Source organism: Anas acuta, chromosome 4 (assembly GCF_963932015.1).
Source record: "Anas acuta chromosome 4, bAnaAcu1.1, whole genome shotgun sequence".
Taxonomy (NCBI): domain Eukaryota; kingdom Metazoa; phylum Chordata; class Aves; order Anseriformes; family Anatidae; genus Anas; species Anas acuta.
In genome coordinates, this window is record NC_088982.1 from 11,228,481 (window position 1) to 11,253,990 (window position 25,510).

General features: G+C 38.3%; 1 protein-coding gene across 5 annotated transcripts in view; it reads left to right on the plus strand.

Moving 5' to 3' along the window:
* Positions 1–25,510, plus strand: part of AFAP1 (actin filament associated protein 1) — a 115,807-nt gene that overhangs the window by 71,263 nt on the left and 19,034 nt on the right. For all 5 annotated transcript variants that reach the window (XM_068679843.1, XM_068679844.1, XM_068679845.1 and 2 more), the window contains 6 exons: positions 1,656–1,867; positions 4,801–4,980; positions 16,350–16,442; positions 17,416–17,500; positions 20,376–20,525; positions 23,761–23,972. In XM_068679843.1, coding sequence (XP_068535944.1) covers positions 1,656–1,867; positions 4,801–4,980; positions 16,350–16,442; positions 17,416–17,500; positions 20,376–20,525; positions 23,761–23,972 — 932 coding nt within the window. The remainder of the gene's footprint in view (positions 1–1,655; positions 1,868–4,800; positions 4,981–16,349; positions 16,443–17,415; positions 17,501–20,375; positions 20,526–23,760; positions 23,973–25,510) is intronic.

The following is a 25,510-nucleotide window of genomic DNA, read 5'->3' on the forward strand; positions in this document are numbered from 1 at the left end:
CATTTTTTCATTTAATTGGTAGTATATAATATTGGCAGAGTACTATCTGAACAGTATTAACATATCTCTGTATACAAGTAGTAACTTGTTCTGCTTCTTGTCAGCCTTTACAAATTTTGAAGTTTCAGTACAATCTTATTGCCAAAAGTGGAACAATATCACAAGTGAGGTAAACGATGGTTGTGGAAAGGGAGCAAACATTAAATGAACATTATGACGGTGTAGCTGCAACAAAAGTTCACTACTAAATCCAAAAAAGAGATGAGGAAGTTATGTTTGGACACTTATGTATTATTTTTCTTGGAAAGGCAGAGGGTGAAGTTAAAGATGAAATGCTTTATGTGAAAGACTACCAGTTCCCAGAGGGAGAGCAACTCTAGGTTTGTCTGTTAGCCCATTCATGCGTTTGAAAGAGGGCCTTCCCAAAGATGATGAGTGACTAGATCTTACATCTTCATAATTGGTAACACCACATGAAGAGTTATTCCTCTAGTCCAAACAGGTTGGCATTCTACTCTGTGTTTGAGTTTGGCCGATGAACTGCCAAACATTCCCTGATGTTTCTGTATGCATGTTTGTGGATAGCCACTCCAAAAGGAGGTCAGAGGGAGAACATTTTGGTTTGGTTCTTGTTTTGGTGTTTTTTTTTTTTTTTTTTTTTTTTTGTTTGTTTGTTTGTTTTGTTTTTGTTTTGTTTGTTTGTTTGTTTGTTTTTTCTGCTTTTTGGGTAGAAAGTTAGAAGAGTCTGGTGACTTCTACCAAATCTTACGCATTCCTTTAAACAAATATGAAAAAAAATAAATGCTCTGGAATAAATGTTTTAAAATCTGTCAGTTTAAACGTCTAATCTACATTTTTCCATCTGTCCCTTGATTTTTCTAAAATAGGTGAAAAAAATGTTGTATTTTCCTAATGATAATCATCTGTGGCATTTACCACTTTCCCACATGGATCTGCCCCAAGCCAAATCCTCCATAGTAGAATTGACCAGAAGACAACAACTCATTTTCAAAAAAAGTTTCATGAGCTTGAAATATATATATTCTATTTGAAATGAAGATAAAGTATTCTATATAAGCTTTGTGAAACCACAAATTGTATCAGAATATTTAAGCTTGATTTGTAGTTGCAGATATCTAGGTATAACCCATTGTGACTCTGCACGTAGGTAGGGACTGTTTCAGAATGAGCTCTCCAGCCATTTGATCTCTTGTTCCCTTCCTAGTTGCTGCAGGTTTCCTTTGTGTCCCAAATTGTGTCCTAAATATCTAGCTAAAGCAAATAAGAGATTTTCTTCCTTGAAATATTTAGATGAAATCTCAGCTTTTGAAAATATTCCAGTTGTTTCTTCTCCATGAGAATGGAGAAGCACCACCTAAAATTGTAGCTATTTATTCCAAGCTCATTCTTTCAGTTAAAATTCCCAAGGCATCATCACAGGTTTTCTGTAAAATTTTATAATGGAACTGCATCTTTTATTCAATTAACTTAATGTAGTGATATTTCTAAGCACTGAAACAGTAGTTTGTTGATGGCTGACATACAAAGGCCTTAACTCAAAAGGAATCCCGTTGAGTTTTTCAATTATTTCACTATACTTCATGGCTAAATGTTTTAACTTGACACTTTTATGAGTAAAAATCCTTTTCTTAAAGATTATGACTCGGATGCCATGAGCAGCTCTTATGAATCCTATGATGAAGAGGAAGAGGATGGAAAGGGGAAGAAAATGAGACATCAGTGGCCTTCTGAGGAGGCCTCTATGGATCTGGTGAAGGATGCCAAAATCTGTGCCTTCCTGCTTAGAAAGAAACGATTTGGGCAATGGACCAAACTACTGTGTGTTATCAAAGAAAACAAACTACTGGTAATTTTTATTTTTATCTGACTGTATTTTCTTTCTACCTTTTAGATGATGTATTTATTTTTATAGGAATTTAGGCTTTGGAATATGTTCTGCAAACAGTGGCCAAGTCTACAGTAACCTTACCAAAGATTTCGGTTATGATTTACCCAAGAATCAGAGAACCACTGTAATTATAAGTGTATCATGTAGCTACTCAGATTTTTATTGCACTTAAACCTGGTCAGTACCCTGATATAGGAAAGAAAGTCTACCCTATTAGCTTCTACTGTATTTCATTTGAAGAAAAAAAGCTGAAACTGTAAATCCAATCTTTCATTCCCTGTGGACCAAAAATCTCATAGGGAGCTTTGTGTATGAACTGTTGGATCAGACTGCTGGAGAGAAAAGTCCCTTGTTAGACTGAGAACTCACTTGGCAGCATATGCTGTTGTAATGTATACACTTTAAACTAAACCTACACCATCTGTTCTGCAGTAATTACAGATGCAGTATTCACATGATGCACAGCTGCATTATAGAAAGGAAAGAAACAAGTGGATGTATTCTCTTAAGCAAATCTGTTATGTTTCTTTCTAATTGCAGGCACCAGTAAGAGATTCTGAAAGTTAGTAAATTATCTGCTCATAGAAGTCTTTTTGTTTATTGAAAAGAGTCTAATTAATGGAGACATTCATTTCTGTGACATTAAAAGCAACCTAAGGCTTACCATAATAAATCGTTTGGAGTCTTAGACACTCCCTGTCTTCCTATCTGGTGTTTGCAACAGTTATAGCTGTTTATGTAACTAGTATTTACTGTAATATCCCAAGTATTAAAAGCTGGTTAACAGATGATAGAACATTTTCTGTAGAACCTCATAATTCCATACTAGTAAAAGACAGCTTAGGTGTGTTTGTTTACAAGTACATTCATGCTTATGGCTGTGTACGGAAATAACAGGGTATGAGATAGCAATATCTGGGTAAGAAGTTTCTGAAAATATAGTTGAAATTCATTTCTAGTTTCCCATGGTTACAGAGGATTTAATTTTTGCATCCAGCTCTATTTAAGTGATAAAAGGAATGTTGAATATGATTTGTTTTGTATTATATTGTTGTAATGCCATTATCCTTAGCCCACATTTTTATCAGCATATACCAGAATTGTGTCAGATTTCAGGACTATCAGATAACAGCTTGAAGAGAAAAAAGAAGAAAAGAAAAAGGGAAAGAAGCAGATTTTCTCAGAAGTCACACAGTATTTCTTCTAGAATTATGTTTGTTGTTCTATATAGAAATCTGTTATTTTTTTCTCTTTTCATTTCCTTTAGCCACGTGTGCTCTGAAAAGCTTTTTTCTCGTTATGCAGAGTGTCTTTCAGTAATTCTATAATGGGGATTAAGAAAATAAAAATCCCAGTAGGAGTCTAATGACTAAATTACACAATATTTGTTTATTGTTTGAAGGAGATATAACTTACGAGATATGCAAGTAAAACAAATAAATGTTCTTAGGGATTAGAAGTTGCCTGCATAATAATGCAGCTGTCATCATAAAATATTTTAATTTGAATTAGACATTAAGAATAACACTTAGTAGGGAATTGTTTTTCATGTAAAGTCACTTATACATAAACACTTAACTTTTAGTAATGTGTAATTATAAATAAAATTTCTAATTAAATCTAAATGAAAACATATGCTATTGATTGCTTCTTGAAGTGACTAATTCTATATGTTTTCAAGGTTTCATAGCATAGTTTTTAATGTTGCAAACTTTAAATCTATGACCAAGAAATTTCGAGTTAATTGCCCTTGGAGAGGAAAGGAAGATCATGAATGTTTTGCAGTGAGTGGCTCTATTTGTTCAGCCTAAGTTGAAGTGTTTATAACCTCTAACAGTTACTGTGCTCCTGACAGCTGCATCATGCCATGAACACTGGCTCAGACATGTAAAAGTCTGCATGTTCTTTCTCCGTTCATATTTATACTCAACTATTCTATGTATGCATATACTAGTCCATGTTTAATATCAGATACTGCTTTAGCCTTCATGCTTATTTGTATCAGTAAAAGCCCAATTTACATTAGTATATAAAATTACTGGACATTCATACTCACAGTTAAACCTTGCTCTGTAGTCTGGCAGTCTGTGACAGCTTTAAAAAAATGAGTTATACTGATGTGTTAGTGGATGGGACTAGGTCAACAGGATGCAATGTGAAACCCTGCATCTTCAAATCACCAGTTCAAAAATAGAGTGAGTCATCTTTGATACAGCACAAAATGGGTGTTCACTGACAGAACTTTCTACTTGGGGAAAAATCACTGGATAATTCACATAGTTTTAGGCAGGACCTTAAAGGGTAAACCAACATTTATGTGATTTTGTGCAGTAACTGATTAAACCAAATTAGTTGAAAAACTACAGTCCTGTGTTTTTTCCCCTGTCCAGACTGCAACAAATTTTGTTACTTATCTCAACAAGGACAGCTGAATAAGTCATCTGCCTGCTCTTTCGCGAAGGCAGCATGTGAGCACTGGTCTAGGTTTGCCTTGATATACTGAAATGTTGCTGGAGGCCAGGGTAAGCATCTGGGTTTGAAAGTTGTTAACTGTACAAGTGTATACTGCTGGTACATGTGAACAGATACCCAAAAGCACCCTCTTCCTACCTGATGGAGTTCAAGGTTGAGTCATAAAGATAACACAGAAGAAGTTTAAATGTCCTCCATATGTTGTACCTGCAATAAAAGATCTCTATTAATGTCCGTCTGGAACCAATTTTGCTTTACAAAGAGGATGAAAAGAAATGCAAAGTTAGCATTGGCTGAACTCTGGGGTATGTGGTAAAGAGTTGTGTTGAAAATATTAAAAATAGCATTTCTATATAATAACAGCTTTCCCCTAAAGGTCACAAAGGTGAGATTTAACTTTTGACCTTTGCATTTTGCAGTGTTACAAAAGTTCCAAGGACCAGCAGCCCCAGATGGAGCTGCTCCTGAATGACTGCAGCATCACATACATCCCCAAAGACAGCAAAAAGAAGAAGCACGAGCTGAAAATCTCGCACCAAGGAGCAGATGCACTGGTTCTGGCAGTACAGAGCAAAGAGCAGGCGGAACAGTGGCTAAAGGTAAGAGGTGACTTCTGACCAGGAGCTTTCTCACCACCAAAGCACTTCCATTGCCTGTTCATAGCTTTCAGGCAATCTAGACCACTTAAATCCCATCCAGTCTGGGACTGCAGAAATCCAGACTTAATGCTCGGGCCTTGAAGCAGCTCTTTGGGCAACCATAAGCTCAGCGCTACACAGCTGCTGTGGGTGTGTATGTTTTTCACTGCTAATTGCACAATAGTCTGGCACCAAGAAGGGAGGTGGCAATTCCCTTCCACTTACATCTCCAGCTCATTATCTGGAAAGCTTTGGTGACTCAAATTCCCTAACATGAAGGGAGCTGGCACCCAGCTTGCTTTTTGGAGTGGTGCATAGCATAGTTGACAAGGCTTGTCTTGCAAAAATTCAACATACCACTGTCACAGATATCATTTTTTAAACAAGATAACCTTGACGAGATACCTGTTTGAATTGTTCTAGAGGGAGAAAAATTATTCAGCTTCCAGAAGTCAATTAAAGTTGGCTGACTCTCATTGAGCAACATATCATCTGTTACGGTTTGTTCTGGGAAGGCAGAATTCTGAGAAATAGGATTTTGTCATCTTCAACCCTTTTCTGTTCAGTGTCTGAAAATGTCGAAAATCCTGGTGTAAGGGCTGCAGTTTTACATCCCAACCAGATTAGTAGTATTTATACTGGACTTTGCCAGTTTCAGATATGGAGGTCAGTGAATTAAGTAGTGTGGGAAACTATCACTACATTTTTAGTGGCTTGTTTTAAGACCTTTAAATCCAGCCTTTTGAATGCATATTAAAAATCTGAATGCATAAGACTCATCAGGCATTCTCCATGCTGTGCTCTGATCTAACCTTATATGGTACTTATGTGCTAAGAATAAATTGTATTTTTCCAAACACAATTGAATTAAACACGTAGGAATTTCCTGATGACAGTTTTTTTCTGTAGAAGCGGAAGACATAAAATGCAGCTTAGGAGGTATGACTTTCTGCTGTGGGCTAATTGACCAAGTGGAAAATTAATCTGTAGTTTCCTATTTTGCAATATTTGAATATACCTTTGGGGGGTTTGCAGTATGTCTGCTTTTGGTTTTGACTGGGAGTTTGTGTCTTATCTTAAAAATGCACTTTGTGTTGTCATTTTAGTGGAAAGTAATCTGTATTTGTTAGGCTTCTTCTAACACCAGTATCTTGTTTCAATTTTTAAAACATAATAGCATCCAAGTGTCCTATTAATTCACCTAGAGTTTCAGAAATAGTGATTGAAATGAAAAAAAATTCATCAGTCATATTCTTTTCCAAGGGAATTCCACTTCAGTTAGATCATAGTAAATCCACCATTATTTCCTGTCTTGTTCTAAACTTGGGCTTAGTAAAGCTGAATACATTGGCATTTATCAGACTTTCATAAAAATTGTTGTGTTTCTGTTTTGTTTTGTTTTAATTTGTCTTTAAAGCATTCTTCACACAGGCAGAACAGTGCTAGGTTTTTCTATATCCCAGATGCACTCTTGCTATTTAAAAAAAAAAAAAAAAAGTTTTGCACATTGCATGTTAGCACAATTGTGTGTGCCAGGAGTGAACGACTGGAAAGTATGCTATCTGCAAAGCACGTGGAGACAGTCTGACAATACTTTATGTAGTTTCTTCATGCTGCAAAGCTCTCTATTAATAAGCGTCTCTCAACTACATGGCAATGCTACTGTATGCTCAACTTCCAAGTCCTCAGTGCTGCTGCATCACTCTCCGTCCTGTACAGTACAAATTACCAATGCAGCAGCTAACCAAAAATGGTTTGTGCAGCTCTTGCAACAGCTCCAGGGTTTTCAAGAAATATGGCTCTTCAGAAAACAAGAAGCATTCATTCTGTGTTTTTAAAAATGTAAGATTTTTTTTTTAATTGCAAAAAAATATATTTTTTTCTTCATATATCCCTTACTTAAAATGAACTTCTGAAACTCATGTGTAGATTTATGTAGGAATTTCTTATCCTGAAGAAGAGATCACTGTTTTGTCTTTGAAGAAGTGGTATGAGCTTCTTCTGCCAGTGGGGCATGAACTCTCTGTCCCCGCAGCTCTCTATCATCTATGCATGGTTTCTGTAGGTAATAAATTCTATTTTTAGAATATTTATATTCTAAAATATAAATTTATAGCTGATTCAGGCACTAATGATGGGAAGGGTCTCTGCATCCATGCTTTCTAATCCTAACACACCTCCTCTGCCAAATGTGCCAATACATGCCAACAGAGCCAGGTTATCGCTTGGGAACAACAGGTTCTCATGAGGAAATTTGTGTGTAAGTATCAAATTAAAGCTTTACTCTTGAGCCTGAAAAGCTCAGAATGGATTTGGAGGCTAGAATTTCCCGTGAAAGCTAAAACAGAAGATCTTTTTAAGTCATATGTAAACAGTATAAAATACATTTACTTGAGCAAATAATTTTAAAATATCTTTTGGAAGACAAGACATATTAGAAGTTGAACTGAAATAAATGCAGAGTATTTTAGACCTTTTTTGTGAAGATGACACCAAGAAAACGGCTGATAAAGCTACTGCAAATTGAAGTCTAGACTGGAAACCACAAAGGGAGTTTCAGGTTTACCAGTTAACAAATGTGTGATGAAAAAAAAAAAGAAAAAAGGGAAAAAAAAAAGATAACTGATGTCACCAAAGAGCCTGTCAAGATTTCAGAGCATCGAGTGCAACTAGTATAAAATCCAGCCTAGAGCTGAGATCATAGCAGTAATACAGCGTGCAACATTAAGTGGTGGAATTTTCCAAACTTGAGTCCTAAAATGTTCCCACAAAAATGTACATGAAAAAATGTATGCAGTTACACACTCTGACCCAAACATAAGCTTTTTCCATGTGCGCTTGAGTATATGGGCATCTGTGTGCACTTTTGTGCATTTGTGGTCAAGTGAGGTCTTAAATCTTCCTGTTTGTCTCAGCACATCCAACAGACCCACAGAAACTACACACTTATTTGTCAGGATCCCTGGGACATGCTACATTAAAAATAAAAGGACTACTAAGAAGATTACAAGAAGATGCTTGTTTAGTGGCTTCATTCATATAGATGAATGTGTTCTGTGTGCAGAACCTTCAGACAAGGCCACAGAAAATTGCTCCTAGTATTAAAAATACATGGATGCCAAAGAAATTAAGTTCTGAAGCAGCTTCTTGTAGAAGACCAGTGGAAGAAGGATGTGGTCATGGTGTCCAGCCCTAAGGCCTTCCCTTCCTCCTAGCAATGCCTCCTGCAAAAATGTATTTCTGATCTATCATTCATCATTTATCTATTGTGCATCAGAGGTAATCTACGATTTGGAATCCTGCCCTTGATTTTCTTTGTTTTTCCTAACATTATGCACCCTTGGTTAACTGTTCTTGTTTATGGTATGCAGCCATTTTGCATCATCTCTTCATTTTAGGGCTTATAAGAAAGAAAAAAATCAAGATCATATCATTCAAAGACCCTGCAACACTCCTCAGGAGAGTTATTCAGGTTGACCTACCCAACTTCCATCTCAGATGGAAGTTGGGTAGGTCAACTGCATCTCAGTGCATCTCAGACATGCAGTTGCATGTCATCTCCATTAAAAGTCTTTGAAAAAAATCTCCTTTTTCACTACGTTGAGCTTAGTGAAGGAGCCAAGTAACTGCTGTGCTCCAGTCTTAATGTGGACTGAGTTTTACTGAAGAATAAACTACTGTCACAGCTCTTTGTTTACCAGTTTAAATCAGCATAAGTTTAAACCACAGTTTAAATCGGTCATATGGGCTTGTGACTGTAAACATTGTGTGCTTGTTTTTACTTTCTATGGGAATTTCCAGCCGAAGATCTCAAAAGACTTCAAACATTACTTTCTTGGCTTAAGTAATATTCCCTAAAGAGGTTATTATCTGTATGGTGTAGCTGAGTGAAATCAAGTGCCTTTAGAGTGACTGGATAAAGTGTTAGGGGATGCATGCCCAGTACAACTGATTTCCATACAGTGCTTGTTGGTTTACTGGTAACTTCAGGAACTCATGGTGTCCCAGGGTAGTCAGGCTGAGTTGATTCTGCACCACACATCACTGCCAGCAATGGAGGCATCACCTGGAGGTTCAGAGGGCTGAGCTGCATGTCAGAGCTGTGGCCAGACTTACTGGTAGGATTTCTTCTCACGCACTTGGAAAACAGGAATACCCTGGTTTGGCTAGGGGGTGGCCAGTGACCCCTTGAACCACTGTATTTGTATGACTGGCACCAGTGAAAACAATGTTACTTTAAAAAAAAAGGCAGATACGGTATGTAATACTTAAAAAAAAAAAAAAAAAAAAGAAAAAAAAAGGAACTACAAACATCCTATTTGCTTGCTTTTTTTTTTTTTTTTCAGAGATAAATTTTCTTTACATTCCTGGCTAAGATCTCAAATACAGGCTGTTAAGCTGTTGCAGATCTCGCAGCAGAATCTGTGAGGGCTGTGACTTGGTCCCCTGCTTTCACCACTAGACAGTATTCCTTATCTCTCCAACTTGCATGTTGGGATGGCAAATTATTTATACCATACCCAGCTCAGATTTATGGCCTGAAATGCAGCCTGCATCTCCATGCCACCTTGCAGGGGCAATGCTCCCCATGCAGCAGCGATGCCTCCAGCCACCCTGTGCCTCCTGCCCTGTCTGGTCATATAGGACCAAAGTCTTTGTGGTAGTGATGCAGGAGAAAGGATACAGGGTTCGTTTTGTTCAAATATGTCAGAAAAGTATTTTTAAGGGGATATTTTTAGGCACTAAAGGCTTGCTGACTACTAGTTTGCTGGAATCTCATCCCCAGTTTACTCAAATGGCAATCAGACAGAAAGGTAAATCTTTTCAGGCTTGAGGATGTTTTCCAGTACACAGGGTAAAGGATGTTTCTTTTCAGGATTTATAGCATTGTAAAGGTGAATAATTTCTGCTTTTCCTCTAATTTCTGTAATTTCTAAATTACAAATTTCATGGTAAACTCCATGGGATATCTCTTCTACTTCTCTGTAAAGTGCTATTAGAGCTTTGGTGCTCTGTTAAAGAGGTTAAGATTGACACTAACATACGTAGTGAGTAATGAAATTAAGCAAATGTACTTCAAGAAATGAAGCAAAACTATCAGTTTTATCCCTAATTACTTCTGAACTTACTCACTTGTGATGTTACTCCTTTCTCTGCCTGGCGTGGGAGACAGTGGCAGTCATTAAATTCCTGTGAGTTTAATGAAAACAGGTACTGGGTGTACAAGAGTTGCTATATGATCACATCCCTGTGGTAAGCACAGTTTGTGCCTGAACTCATCCAATGGTGTCTACCAAGACAGAGGTTCACAAGCTCCTCAGACGCAAGGGGGGCTTTCAGTCTTATTCCTTATCAGGTACCAGAGATTAACCACAACAACCCAGCTGCAAACTTAGTACTTTTACTCAGAATTTGCTGGTCTCCTTTGTGGGAGTGTATGGTTAGCAAGCAGCTGACTTTTTTGATTTTACTTCATAGCTCATATTTTTTTTAATGATGACATCATGTTTGAAGGTAGCTCAAAAAATCAAATTTGATTCATCTGATTTTGCAAGTAAAAAGAATAAAAGTAGGGTAAGTTATTTTGCATGCAGTCACAGTGTGTCATTTAAAATAAAAAACAATAATTATATAAATTTGTAGGTGAACACTGGTATGAAGGTTTTATAGTAAACTCTACTGCTTTTATAGTAAGGTATTTTAAAACAAAGAAGTATTCCAGACAAACCACATGGCAAAAATTCCACTGACTTCACCCTTCATTGTCAGCTGACTCGGGCAGGGAATTTTTCCAGCTGTGTACCTGCAAATATTTCCCTTCTGTTCCTCATGTCACCGAAGTCAAAGCAATACACTTCTATATCCTAAACCCGTGGGGGATTCAAGACCTTCCTATAAGATAAATAAGTAATTGCAATACAGTTCAGGCTGCACAAGCTTTTTCCATATCTGCATTTGAGAGAGGCAGTTCTGAAGTCTACTGACTGCACTATCGTAATGGCAATTGTCGTATTTGAAATTTGTGTGATGGAATAACAGGATATTATTTTACATGTATTTAGTTTTGAAGCTATACAAAGAAATGAAAGGTCTTCTTTTTTCTGATTATATTTTCTCATGTATTTTAAATATTTTAATACATAGTGTGTTTTCCTGGCAGATCCTGTGCATGCATGTGTGTGTACGTAAAATACAAACATTTGTGGTAAGAAAGAGAATGATTTCCCTTTTCTTATGTGTGGGAAAATTTAAACTATTAATGGAGCATGCTCCATTACAAAGTATTCTCAGAACAGCCTTCCAGTTTGTGCCATTTTGTTAAAAATCACTCATTTGGGGGTTCCTTTTATTTGCTTTCTAGTTTTGGAACCATTGAGATATTTGCTCAAATATTCATACATTTCATTGCAGCAGATAAAAATTTTCTGACCTCCTCTCCCCGCTCCTGCTCACACATATTTTTTAAAGAAAATAGCGTTCTTTTGTTTTCATATGACTCCAGGAGATGGAACATCATAGAAAAAATTGTTAAGGACTCTGAGTCTTGTGACTGAAATTATGCAAGTTGGCAGCACTGGTGGAATGTTTTATCCTTAAAATTTTGAGTTAAAGCTATAAGCATGTGAAAACCGCATTTATAATGGCAGCTGTCTGCAAACGTAATTATAGATTGCATCCAGTCAACCATTATATATTAAACGCATTTCATCCTGGTGAGCTCTGTAAGTATGAGTTTTATGCTGTGCATCAAATACAATTATACAGCATATAGAAGATGATGAGCAAGCCTTTGCCAGTGAACCCCTTGAGCTGAAATGAAGTGTGGGATCCTTAAATGTGCATTTTCTTCATATCTTGATGTGAACTTCCATTTGAGAGTGTGTCATTTTTTTTAATCAAAATTTAATTACAACCCAATTACACACTTTATCGTCTCCTTAAATATGTGAGGTATGATAAGAACCGTATTTACTTGAGTGCATGACTTTGCACATACTATTCAGTTAGTGCTGCCAAATCATTTCCCTCTGTTCTGTCTGTAACTCCCATTACTATCTGCCTTTGCCAAAATTAACTAACTGTGTGGTGTGAGCAGATGCTGAAAACATGAGCCATTGAATCAGGGTCATGCAGGAGACAGAAATGAATGTTCTCAGAAACTGTATGGTCACATTTCTCGAGGAAAACAGCAATTTTACACCAAGCTGAAGACCAGCAATTGAAAGGAAAGCAATACACAGAAACAATTTCTAATGTATTTTGGGAGGAACTTAGGGCTAAGTTTAACTCCAAGATGCAAATATTCTGGAACAGACACATCTAAATTTTCTGTTACAAAGCATGCCAAGTGCCATGAATTTGATAGTACTGTGCTTACATTTCTGAGAAAAGATACGGAGAAATTCAAACAGCCAAGAAAGAACACTGAAACATTTTAAGATACTTGCTTAGAAATAAAAATGTAGGTTCATTTCCCTCCTCTGCTTAGATTTTTTATGTGACATTGAGTGAGTGATTTAATCTTTCTTTCATTCCCAAGTTCTTCATCTGTAAAACAGGGTTGGTTTTCTTCCTGTCTTTATGGGATATAGTGCCTTTAATTCATCATGTACATGAGTTGTATCATTCTCAGTGGGACCGAAGGTGCTGCTCACCCCAATGGGTGAATGCAGTCGTGGCATAAACTTATTCCTGGGAATGGTCTGGCAGACGCAGAGAAGCTTATCCACCACTTCCTCCATGAGCTTGCATGTTTCTTTCGGGTTCCTCACTGGCCACTGCAGGTACACACTGACAAATCTGCGTGCATCCAAAATGTCAGTGGAGTCTTCCTCAATGTCATCGTCCCCCTTGCTTCCAGAGATGCCCTTCTTGTTTCTGCTGCCCAGCTCACGACACAATTTCATGAGCATGTGGCAAAGTACAAAGAACAAGACAAGCTCTCCAGTCAGGGCCCAGAACTGTCAGTGCTGCAGCATAGATAGGAGCAGGGCTCCCATATGCGCCCAGCTGTGCTCCTGGTCCCTCTGCTCCATTTCTAGCAGCAGCTGCATCATGCACGCTTGCAGCTCCTCTGCATGCTGCTGCATGCGCTCATTTGTAGCTGCATCTAGTTCATTGCTGACTTTCTGTGGGCTATGTATTATGACTTGAGAGTCATCACGCAGCCCTTGCAGGGCAAGCAGGCGAACAGGCCCAGTCAGCATGGGTTTATGAAAGGCAGGTCCTGCTTGACGAACCTGATCTCCTTCTATGACAAAGTGACGCACTGGGTGGATGAGGGAAAGGCTGTGGATGTGGTCTACCTTGACTTCAGCAAGGCTTTTGACACCGTCTCCCACAGCATTCTCCTCAAGAAACTGGCTGCCCTAGGCTTGAACTGGTGCACGCTTCGTTGGGTTAGAAACTGGCTGGATAGCCGGGCCCAAAGAGTCGTGGTAAATGGAGTCAAGTCCAGTTGGAGGCCGGTTACTAGTGGCGTTCCCCAGGGCTCGGTGCTGGGGCCGGTCCTCTTTAATATCTTCATCGATGATCTGGACGAGGGCACTGAGTGCACCCTCAGTAAGTTTGCAGATGACACCAAGTTAGGTGCGTGTGTCGATCTGCTTGAGGGTAGGAAGGCTCTGCAGGAGGATCTGGATAGGCTGCACCGATGGGCTGAGGTCAACTGCATGAAGTTCAACAAGGCCAAGTGCCGGGTCCTGCACCTGGGGCACAACAACCCCAAGCAGAGCTACAGGCTGGGAGATGAGTGGTTGGAGAGCTGGGCACCACTGTACAAAAAGGATGTGAAACTGTTGGAGAGTGTCCAGAGAAGGGCTACAAAGATGGTGAAGGGCCTAGAGGGGTAGACATATGAGGAGTGGCTGAGGTCACTTGGCCTATTCAGCCTGGAAACGAGGAGGCTGAGGGGAGACCTCATCACGGTCTACAGCTTCCTCATGAGAAGGAGTGGAGGGACAGGCGCCAATCTATTCTCTTTAGTGACCGGCAATAGGACCCGCAAGAATGGTGTCAAGCTGCAACAGGGAAGGTCCAGGCTGGACATCAGGAAGAGATTCTTCACCAAGAGGGTGGTAGCGCACTGGAACAGGCTCCCCAGGGACATAGTCATGACACCAGGCCTGTTGGAGTTTTAAGAAGCATTTGGACTGTGCTCTCAGTCATAGGGTCTGAATTTTTGTGTGGTTCTGTTTGGAGCCAGAAGTTGGACTCAATGATCCTTATGGGTCCCTTCCAACTCAGGACATTTTATGGTTCTACGGTTCTATAGTTGTAGAGATTGATCAGGTCTCCCCTCGGCCTCCTTTTCCCTAGACTACAGGCCCAGTTCCCTGAGTCACCCCTCATATGTCTTGTTTTCTAGTCCTTTCAGCAGCTTTGTTGCTCTTCTCTGAACACATTTCACAACTCAATGTCCTTCTTGTAGCATGGGGCTCAAAACTAAACACAGTACTCAAGGTGTAGTCTCACTAGTGGCAAGTACTGAGGGACAATCACTTCCTTAGGCCTGCTGACCAGTTGATTTCTGATGCAGGCCAGAATGGCATTGGCTTTCTTGGCTACCCGGGCACACTGCTGGCTCATGTTCATTTGGCTGCCAACCAGCACAGCATCCTCAAGTCTTTTTCTGCCAGGCAACTTTCCAGGCACTCTTCCCTAAGCCTATACCACTGCATGGCATTATTATGACTGAAATGTACCACTCAAGACTTATTGAATGCCATACAGCTGGAAACAGCCCATTGATTCAGCCTATCCAGATTCCTCTGCTGAGCCTTCCAACCCTCAAGCAGATCAACACTTCCACCCAACTTGGTGTTGTCTGCAGACTTACTGAGGGTGCACTCAATCCTCTCATCAAGTTTGTTGTTAAAAATGTTAAACAAAACTGCCCCCAGTACAGAGCCCTGGGGAGCACCACTTGTGCCTGGCTGCCAATTGGATTTGACTCCATTCACTGTGACCCTTTGGGCCTGGCCACCCAGACAGGTTTTAAACCAGCTGACAGAATGTCCGGCCAAGCCATGAGCAGCCAGTTTCTCCAGAGGAGGGCTGTGGGAAACAACTTCAAATGTTTTGCTAAAGTCTAAGTAAACAACATCCACAGCCTATCCCTCATGCATTCAGCAGGTCATCTTATCATAGAAGGGATCAGGTTAGGCAATCAGGACCTGCTTAGTAATGATAAGATGTGGTAAATACTGATTTGATATGCTGAACACTGAAGAGCTCTCCCCACAAAGGGTGTGTTCTAATTTCTCTGTCTGCTGCTTTCTAATTTATCTGTCCAAATATCTACTTAATTTTTTTTTATTTAATGTATGTCTGAAAAGCTTTAAAAATGATGGTAGTGTTTATTGCTGCTTTCCCTAGCCCACTTTTTCTGACTTAAGACCTTAAGCTTGTGTGTTATCACAGTCACAAGGTAAGTTGACAAAAAAAAGAGTAATGAGTACCATGTGTGACATAAAAAGTGTAATCATTCTCCACATTAATCAACATGAAGTTTCAAGATCTGTCCTCATCAGACCGATAATGGTCAGGTGGGAACCTTACTAGAGGGGGAAAACAAAAAAAAAGTAGTGATGTCCATAGGGAAACAACAAATGTCTTTGCTCATTGTGTATTTTTACATTTATTTAGTTTCAGGTTTTGAACTTCAGTTTCTATCGAAATCTCATTGATTTCTAGGTTCTGGAATTTTATTTAACATTTTAAAAACAGACTTAATGCCCATTTCTGAAAACACATTTACAATTACATTGACCTATACCTTTATGTCTGTATGAAAGTATAAAGTGAAAATATCACAAAATGCCACTCCAAGGTATTCATTGGCACTTCCTTAGATCTTCAATAGCAAAAAACAAAACAAAACAAAACTAAAAAAAGACAACAACAAAAACAGCTGTGTAATATGCTATGCAAAACTGTTATCCTTGTCATCATAGTGCAAGTAATTTGGTGGTGTCAGCTGAGTTCATATTGCAAAACTAGCACATAGAAATCACTAGCACTGTTGGTTTCTTTACTCAGGAGAGCCTTGGAGCTTAACTTGTCTAGAAACTGAAACCTTCCACCTCTAGACATTATGTCTCCTTGAGGTCACACATGAATTGACTTAGGGAGGCAGTGTGGAGAGCTTCATACAGTGGCGGCCTGCCTAACACATTTCTGTGGACAGGGAGATTTTCACATTGATGCTTTGCTAACCTGCCAGCCTACTAAAAGGCTGTGTGATTCTCCTTCCTATTTCCCCTTAACATTCATGCATAATTTCTCTGATTTGTATTTGGTAGCTAATTTTTTTTTTTTTGTCTCCTAAGGTTATAAAAGATGTGTGCAGCAACTGTACAGGCACTGTAGACTCCGATGGGCCATTGTCTAGTTCTCCAGTACACAAGACAGAACTTGAAAAGGTAAAGTTACCAAACCAATAATGCTCACTTCCACAAAAGCTGAAATTAGATTTAGTTTCTGGATTTAATGCACTAACATCTTCTTGTTATACCATATTCTAGGGAGGTTTTAAATAAATCCTTGCTGATTTGTGTTGCTGTTTTAAAATACCACCCCCTGCATTCTCTTAATTTATTTGGATATGTGTGTATATATCCTACAGAGTTAAAAATTCTGCTCTGTATATTCACTTGGTCATGAACAACCAACAGACTGTCTTGTATCCAACAGCAGCTTCTCTTGAGCTGCTAAATGGTGCAGACCAAGTAGCTGTGCTGTGTGAGCTGCATTGCAGAGACACTCCATATAGTGCAAAGTGCAAGCAAGGCTGTAGCACTCAGGGAAGAATAGCTGAAGATGATAGAGAAGTTTTGAGGGGAAGTCTTTTCTCTTTGAGAATTTAGTTCTTAAATATCTCCCTGGGCATGCTGTCAGTTTCAGTAGACCCTTTCAAGCATTTGTGCCTTAACACAAAAACTTGTAAGAAGCTACCACAAGCAGTTGTCTCTGCTTCCTTTACTCAGCAAGATATTTGAGCAAGAATTTGAAAGGAGAACAACTCTGCAGTGAATAGTCAGTACTTTACCAGCACTGATTAAGCCCCTGCTGCGTTGAGGCATCCACATGAGCAAACGCCTCTGTAGACCCTACTTAAAAGTCCTACTGACAAAGGCTTTATCACCAGTTTCCTGGGAAGGAAAATCTTTTTACTGTACTTTCAAATATGGAGTTAATTTGTAGTTTCTGTGCTATTCTAAAGTCTATATGGTAGTATTAAAACAACAACAACAAAAAACATTTTTAGTAACTTAAGTTTGTCTTCAGGTGGATCGGTGCTTAGAAAGTGTTTTACTTCATAGTAAGCATACTTTGACTCATGACACTTAATTTGATGAAGGTGACATTATATGGCAGCTTTCTTTGTCCTTGCAGAAGTTGTCATCTGAGAGGCCAAGTTCAGATGGGGAGGGTGCTGTGGAAAATGGCATTGCTACAGTGTGCAATGGAAAAGAACAAGGTAAGTCTCAAACGTTGGATGCTTTTTGTAAAGTGTCTGCAAATACAGAGAGTAGTAAAATAGGTATAGATTTTTTTTTTTTTTTAAATAGGTAGTAATGCTTTTGAATTGTTATTGTGTGGGTAAAATCAATATAATTAGTACAAGTAAATAGAATACAGAAATTTCAGCTTGGACTTTTTGTGTATTCAAAAGTACATTTTCTTCAGGATAAGAGCAACCACTATAAGCATCTAACAGTTGCTTGTGGTAATTGTGTACAGCAGCAACATGAATAGTGAATGTAGATTTTCAGCAAAAAAAAGCCCTATAATTGAATGCTACAAAGAGTGCATATTATGTATATATATGTATACAGAGACGTATATGTCAGTCTATACACATGTATTTATACACACATGTAAAAATGAGTATTATGTATGATTATATATATTAACATATTAAAATGTACCTAATAATGTAATATCAATGGGTTTATATAATCATATACTTTTACACATGCTACTTTGGAGCTGTGCATATTTTATATTCCTTATAATCTGACTGAGGCACATCCCAAACCCAGAGGGAATTTTGTCTGAGTTATATGTAAAAAACTCAACCCCTATACTTCCATCCCCACATCTCACCATCCTCCCCAAAACAAAGAAACCTCTGTGACTTCCTTAGCTTGATGTGTAGCAATGGTATCATTTAGATACACAAAACTGACATTTTTCTACAGCTGTGAAGATGAGGGTAATGTGAGCCGCAGAGAACACAATGTGTCAATACTGGCTTTGGTGCCAGCCCTGTCTTGCCTTTTGACTCTCTCACTGTCTTCTTCCTGTGTTATTTTCCAGCGTTTCCTGACCATAAAGATTTCTTACATACCCAACAGTATGGCACACTGCCAGCTATGGTGGTTTGCAGAAGTTGCAGCACATGGTCAGATTCCACAGCATGAAGTCTTCCACTTAGCTTTCAAAAAGCTCAGTACTGTTTTAACCTCTGGAGCCTGCTGAGTACCTCAGTGGTCCACAAGCTGAATGGGTGTTCTCCAAGATGTCCAAAAGTGGCTGGTACCTCAGGTGCCCTGCAGGAAGCATGCTGATGGAGCATGCTCTGCTAGAAAGCCAGCACACCTCAGATTTCTCAAGAAGGGTAGTTAAAAATACCAGTTGCTTTGAAAATTATGACCTTCAACTGTGTAGTAATAATATTAACAGACATTAATGACTACAAAGAGATTAAAATATTTTCAACATTATTTTATGTGGTTCTGTGTGAAGTTGCAATATTTTTAATTGGTTTTAAACAATGGGAAGGAAATGCTTAAGGGAGCTTGCTTTGCTGTACATTACCCATAGACCAGCCTTTCTGCCACTCAACCAGCTTCTTGTTTTGCTGTGGGAAGGAAAAGAAAAGAAAAGGTTTTTGTGACAAAAATCACTTGCAGTCATGCAATCAGTATGTCTCTGAGAGTCTGAAACATGAAGTCATGAAGGCCTTGTTTCTGCTGCCTCTCAGTTCTACAGCAGAATAAAATAGCTCCCTCAACCATGGGAGTTTGTTTCATGTTTGGAAAGCTCTGGATAAGTTGTAAACAGCCTTTCCTCAGGAAGCGAGTATTGGACCTTTGCTTGCACACACTGCATTGATGTTTGCTGGAGCAAAAGCTATCCACTCCCCAAAAACACCTTTTCCCCCTCAGCACCACATGTAGCAGGTGGCAGATTTATTTGTACAGTCTTGACTATAGATAAAATTTCTAAATCATTTTCCATGTTTGCTAACAATTACACTAAACATGATAAATTATGCCATTGTGAGTCCCAAACTGCTACTCTGTTTTTCGTGCATTCTTCTTCCCAGTTCATCAGTTCATAATTATTTTTCATGTGAACATTTTGTCCTATTTCTCTTCAGTTTACACAAGTCCATAACCACTAAATGTTCTGTTTTGGGGAAGTAGCAAAGGGAGTTGGTAGGTCAGGGATAAACTTAGAGCAGCTCAATCAGTAACTATTTTAAATGTATTTTTCACCAAAATCATAAATCAGTGCAAGTTCATGAGTAAATTTGCTACCCTGACAGTTATCAGAGTAACTTTTGCTCTGTTGATGGAATTCAAATCCACTGAACATCATTTCTGAAATGAAGATGATTTTTTTTCTTGGGGGGTGGAGTCTGTTTTGCAATTTTTTATTTTTTTTTAATCCTTTTTGGCTTTAGAAACTTTTTTCCATATTTTTCAACTAGTTAGTTAGGGTTTTAGTCAGATAGGTACTTCTTAAAATGATATCCGTTGTCTTTGCCATGTTACTTTCAGTAGCTCACCATGGTTCAATGCATACAGCTGTAATTTTACTAGTAACATATTAATGGAAACATAGACTGGCAGTTGACAAAATCCTTCCTTTCAGCAAGCTTTTTCATGTAAGCTTGTAAGATAGCAAAAAGTGCGAACTTTAATCATTGAATGCTTATACTGATCCCACTCATTTAATTGTTAATTGCTAATTTATAAGTCTTGTCTTTCTAAAAGGCCCATTCTGCTTATATTCCTTGATGGCAGGGCCACTTTTGCTAGGCAAGCATATTCTGTCTTTGTTAAGTATTTAACTGTTGAAATATTTTGAGGTAAATGTTTAGAATGGTGACTGATCATCTGGCTGGATTTTTATTCTTGTGTATATAAGGTAAGTAGTTCATTCATATTGATAAGTTAGATGATGACTGCTTTGGAAAGAGACTTTAAGCTTGATTAAATTAAAATGAATTAGAAGCTTGATTTTTTTTTTCTGGATACCTGAACTATTATTTTTACTTAGGTTCCCTCTGTTGATTGGATTATTTAAACCCACTAAAATACACACTTTTGCTTTCTTCACAGTAAAGAGGAAAAAAAGTTCAAAATCAGAAGCCAAGGGCACTGTGACAAAAGTAACAGGGAAAAAGATAACAAAGATCATAGGTTTAGGAAAGAAAAAGCCATCAACAGATGAACAGACCTCATCAGCTGAAGAAGATGTACCAACATGTGGTAGGTGATTTTTCTTTTTAAGTCTGAAATGTAGCATGTGACTAAAATTTTATAAAATTCTAAGCTAGAAATTCCTATAAGTTTACTTTTACCGATGTAATTCTTAACCCCACATCAGAAGGATGCACCTGATGAAAGAGGAAGAGAGTAATCAAGAGCGTATCACTTGAAAAGAGACTAAAAATGCTTTACTTTTTTAATAAAACGGTAGCACAGGCTCTGAAGAAAACAAGAACTGTTTTCAAACAAACTGGTATAAAATGAATATAGGGTAGATTATAAAATAAATTTACACTAGGATTTAGAATAAGGTTCTTGGGAAGACACCAGGTCATTTTATGATGAGGTTATATGCAATGGCAGTCATGACAGCAGTCAACTGGCCTCAGCTAAAGTGATTTGATTGTAGTTGTGGTTTCCAAAGTGGTACATATGGGGCAAAACTTGAATGAAGTAACAAATTTATAGTAAGCTATTTTAACTGATGATGTTGATTATTCCTACTAACAGCTGTACTGCTTGGCAACACAAATAAAGTATATGAAAAAAACATGTAGAAAATGCCTGTGTTATGTATCTGAGCCGTTAATGCTTGCTTACCAATTAGGACTTTGTGTAATGCATTTAGCTGATGTCATCACAGCTCTGCTATTTTCAAACAATGCAATATATTTACATTCTCCTGTTCTCCTTTTGGTGTTCCAATGTTAAGTAACACCTATTTATTTGAATAAATTTGCACCCTTCTTCCAACCTTCCCCAAAAAAGTTCCATAGCAAGACAGATGTAAATCAGTTGCATTGGATTTTTAATTTGTATTTGCCTGTTCCCCTTTAATTGATTAGGAAAACTCTGGGAAACACAGAAATCTGTGATTAGGCAGCACAAAGTGTGATGGATGCTTACCAAGTGTGAAAGAAACAGATCAGTAGACCACCAGCAAGAACTTCATAGATGGCAGGTGGCTCCCAAGCCACACTTTGGGAATCATTCCCATAAGCAATCTGTGATTAAATAAGTGTGTGCATATATGTCCATACATCATCTAAGTACAGATGTGATTTATCAAGCAAAAGAACAGCTGGTAAAAGCTGTGTCCAGCCAGATGCATTGTCCGAAGCATCTGGCTTCCATAAAACCTCTAACTTCCTGGGTCTCACAGTCTGTTGATTATTTCATATTATGTGATATGTTAACCACAGCTGTGCAACATAATTTCTAGTACTTCTATCATTATTTCAGAAATGGACATAAATATGGCCATTACTATTGTCTGCATTTGGCTCTACTCTACACCACTTGCAAATTTTACAGAAAAATATATTCTAAGTGTCTAGGCTTTGGTCATTGCAGGAAGTCTTTGCAAAAGGAGTTTCTCACCACCAGAAATTTGGCTGAGTGCAATACCCTCTGGGAGGTTGCTCCATAGTTGAAGGCTTTTACACTTTAGAAGGCTCTGCCTACCATGAACAAAGGGAAAAGCGCAGTGGGGCTGCAGAGGACACCCAGTTAGAGTGGAAATGGAAACCTGCCTGCACTCAGAGTCATGGCAAAGTTCTTCCCTACAGCATCACTGGTCTTCGGCCACCTGGACTGAGATGAAGTGATAATGCCCCAACTAGAAACATGCTCAAGGCATTTTGGTCATGTCAAGCTCTGAAGCTTTAAGTAGGGGTATTGTGGAGGACAAGTATGCAGTCCTGATTATTTAAGTGAAGTATGATAGTTTGGAAGAGGTTTTTTTTTAGAGCTGCATTGGGAGCAGAGGTGGGGGAAAAGTACTGTCTGAAAAAAGGACTCTTTCCAAAACAAGCCAGCTGGCTCGCACATGAAGGGTTTTCCATTTCTAGGGATTCTATTATAATGCACAGCTATACAGGTTTTTGTTACAGGAGGAGGAAGGAGAGTTGGAGTGTGATCATCACAAGGAGCCAAAATAACAGGATTGTGCACATCCTCTTTTTTTATGGCACCTTCCAAGATGTGCGCAATTCTGATCTGCTATATCCTGTTGGATCAAGCTTTGACATTGGAATCACTATGTTGGAAGGGAAATCCAGAAAAAACAATGATAAGTCATAGTTTTAATGAAAACCAAAGAGATAGCTATCCAACATGATTAAGTGCTTAAATGAAAATCAGACCTGAGGTAGAAGATTTTATATATATATAAATTCTGGCCTGTGCAGGGTATTATTTGTCTCTTTCTTCATAGCATGTTTGGAAACATGCTGTATGCATTGAACTGTAATGTGGAAGCAAAATATATTTGTTGGAGGTTTTTTTTTGTTTTTTTTTTTTGTTTGTTTGTTTTTTTCTCCATTTACAAGTGAAGCAAAACAGCAAAATTGGATGTTCGTTGTCCTGATTTTTACAGCTGAGTCTGGAATGATTGTCGCTGTGGGACAGAGAAGGAAAGACACTCCTCATTTTCTGACTCCATATGCCTAGATACTGTCTGCATCTGTTATAGAACATGATATGAAAAGCAGAGTTTATTTAAAATGCAATTTAGTCATGTAATGTTGATTTGTTCTAAGGGTATTGTAGTATCCTCGGTGAAAAAAAAAAAAAAAAAAGAGAGAGAGAGGAAAAAAAAGGCTTGTGTAAACTGTAGTTACATTTTTTATGTATTTATTTCTCAATTTTTAAGCCAATATTAATTTTATTTCTGTTGGCATCAGTAGTGACCCTTAAAATTCTTCTTTAGAAGTATTGCATTCTTCTTTCTAAATGAAATCAGAACAGGTAACATCATTGTGTAGAGTTAACTGTGCTAATTGTTCCTCCTGGCAAAATAGACTGAACTGTCGTTGAGTGGAAGGAGCTTAGTAGGTCTTTCTCCCAGAAAATTTGGGCAGTCACAGTTATCAAAACCATTATAACCATGAAAGTGGTTCTTTTATGAAAAAGTTGTGTGACATCACATCAGCTGTGTATGTACTTCTTACTACTCTACCTCTTCCCTTCTTACTAAAGTCTTGGGGTTTGGTGAGCTCCTGCTCACCCAGCCACTGCAGTGACTGGTACAGAAAGCCACTTGCAGGTGAGCAGGATCACATCTTTATATGCTTTTTGTGGGGCAGGATCATTTACTTGTCTTCATAAAATCCATCTGGACTTTCTATTGTAAGAGCAATAAGTTGTTTAAGTTCTAGCATTACATTGAAAAGTAAGTTGTATTTTTTCCAGAAAAAGTCAGGAGTAAAACATCCTATGTTTCATTTCGTTGCAGGATATCTCAATGTGCTCTCAAATAACCGTTGGCGTGAGCGCTGGTGCCGAGTGAAAGATAATAAACTCATTTTCCACAAGGACAGAACAGATCTGAAGACACATATTGTTTCTATCCCTCTCCGTGGCTGTGAAGTCATCCCAGGACTGGATTCAAAGCATCCCCTGACCTTCCGGCTGCTTCGGAATGGGCAGGAGGTTGCTGTGCTTGAGGTGCCGTGGCTGCTAATGGCTATGACTTTTAGGGACTACCACAAGCTAAATTAGAGAAGCACTTCCATACTAACTGGCCATTTGAAAAATCTTTGAAATAATATTATTTCTGAGATGGATAATACATACTGGAGGGAAAAAAAACAAAAAAAGAAAAAAGAATTATAGGCAAAGGAGGAACGGAGATTTAGGGCCAAGTTGCATAATGCAGTTCAGAAATGTCTGTAAGATTTTTTTCCCTGCATTGGTGTTCTATTGACTTGGTACTAAAATCTCTGTGATCCTTCTCTAGGCACACTTTTGTATCAGAATTATAATCTCTTTGGATAAATAACTTCTCAATAATTAAATAATGGACCACTGTTGATGGGAACTCTCAAGATCTTAACCCTCATTTGTCTGCTACTTACATGAACTATTGTTCAGCCTGAATTTCAGTTAATGTAGTTCTACAGTAGGAAAAGACATTATGCCAGCAACTTTGTGAGTCTCGTTATACACTGCATGTGTATTCAGTGACATACTCTTAGCACCACAGACATCATACCTTCACCTGTGTTACCTGCACAGTAACTGTGTGCCTGGATGAATGGGAGCTGCACAGTGGTAGTCCTTGCAGCCTGGACAACTGCTGATCTGACCTGGGGAAGGATCCAGGCTGATGGGATCCCAGTTCTAAAACAGTAGGCAACTGCTGATGACTGGCAAACTGGTAGAGGAAACCCATCTGATCTACAAAATTGCCTTCAGTGGCTACGTCTAGTCTTATTTAGAGCATTTAACACCTCTGCCACAAATTCAAGTGCAAGATGTGATTGAAAAGCCAAAATGAAGTTAAACAATTATGTCAGACCTTGTTTTCAGATCTTGTCAAAACTGGACTTTGAAAAGTGATTTTTGCAGGGGGCTGTATTCATTGTATTTTGAAAGCTGAAATGCAAAGCCACTTAAAGTGAAGCAGAGTGAAGATTTAGCAGGAGGCAACCTTTTGTTTTCAGTGGCAGAACAAGCACTTTGACCACTTTGGTTTTCCCACTGCAGGTCATACTATTCTCATGTCCTTGCAAAAAGTCCTATTGCATGTGAGCAGTTCAGAGAATTTGAAAAACTAGAAAGCGGCTAAAGAGCTATGAAAGGCCATGAAATGTTAAAATACATAAATAAATAAAAATTTAGAAACCGCACTCTTTCTTTTTTCCCACCTTTTTTTCAATTGTTTATTTTGCTGCTGTTTAACTTTGCAATTAGTGACTTGAAGTAAAATATGATTTAAAAAAAATATATTTTAACAGTATTTGTTTTTATTTGTGTCACTAGGAAAATAAATGCCATCAGCTAGACAAATGCAAGTGGAATTTTTCAAAAAACAAACATTATTTTCTTTCCTTGTTTCTACTTGGCAATAATACTTTATTCTCAGGATTCATCCTAACTAAAACCCCCTGGCCTTTCCTAGGAAAATAGTTCTGTTACAGTTTTCAATTTTCTGAGGTCTAATATAAGCATGACTTGAATTTAAATCAACTAGCCATAAGTGA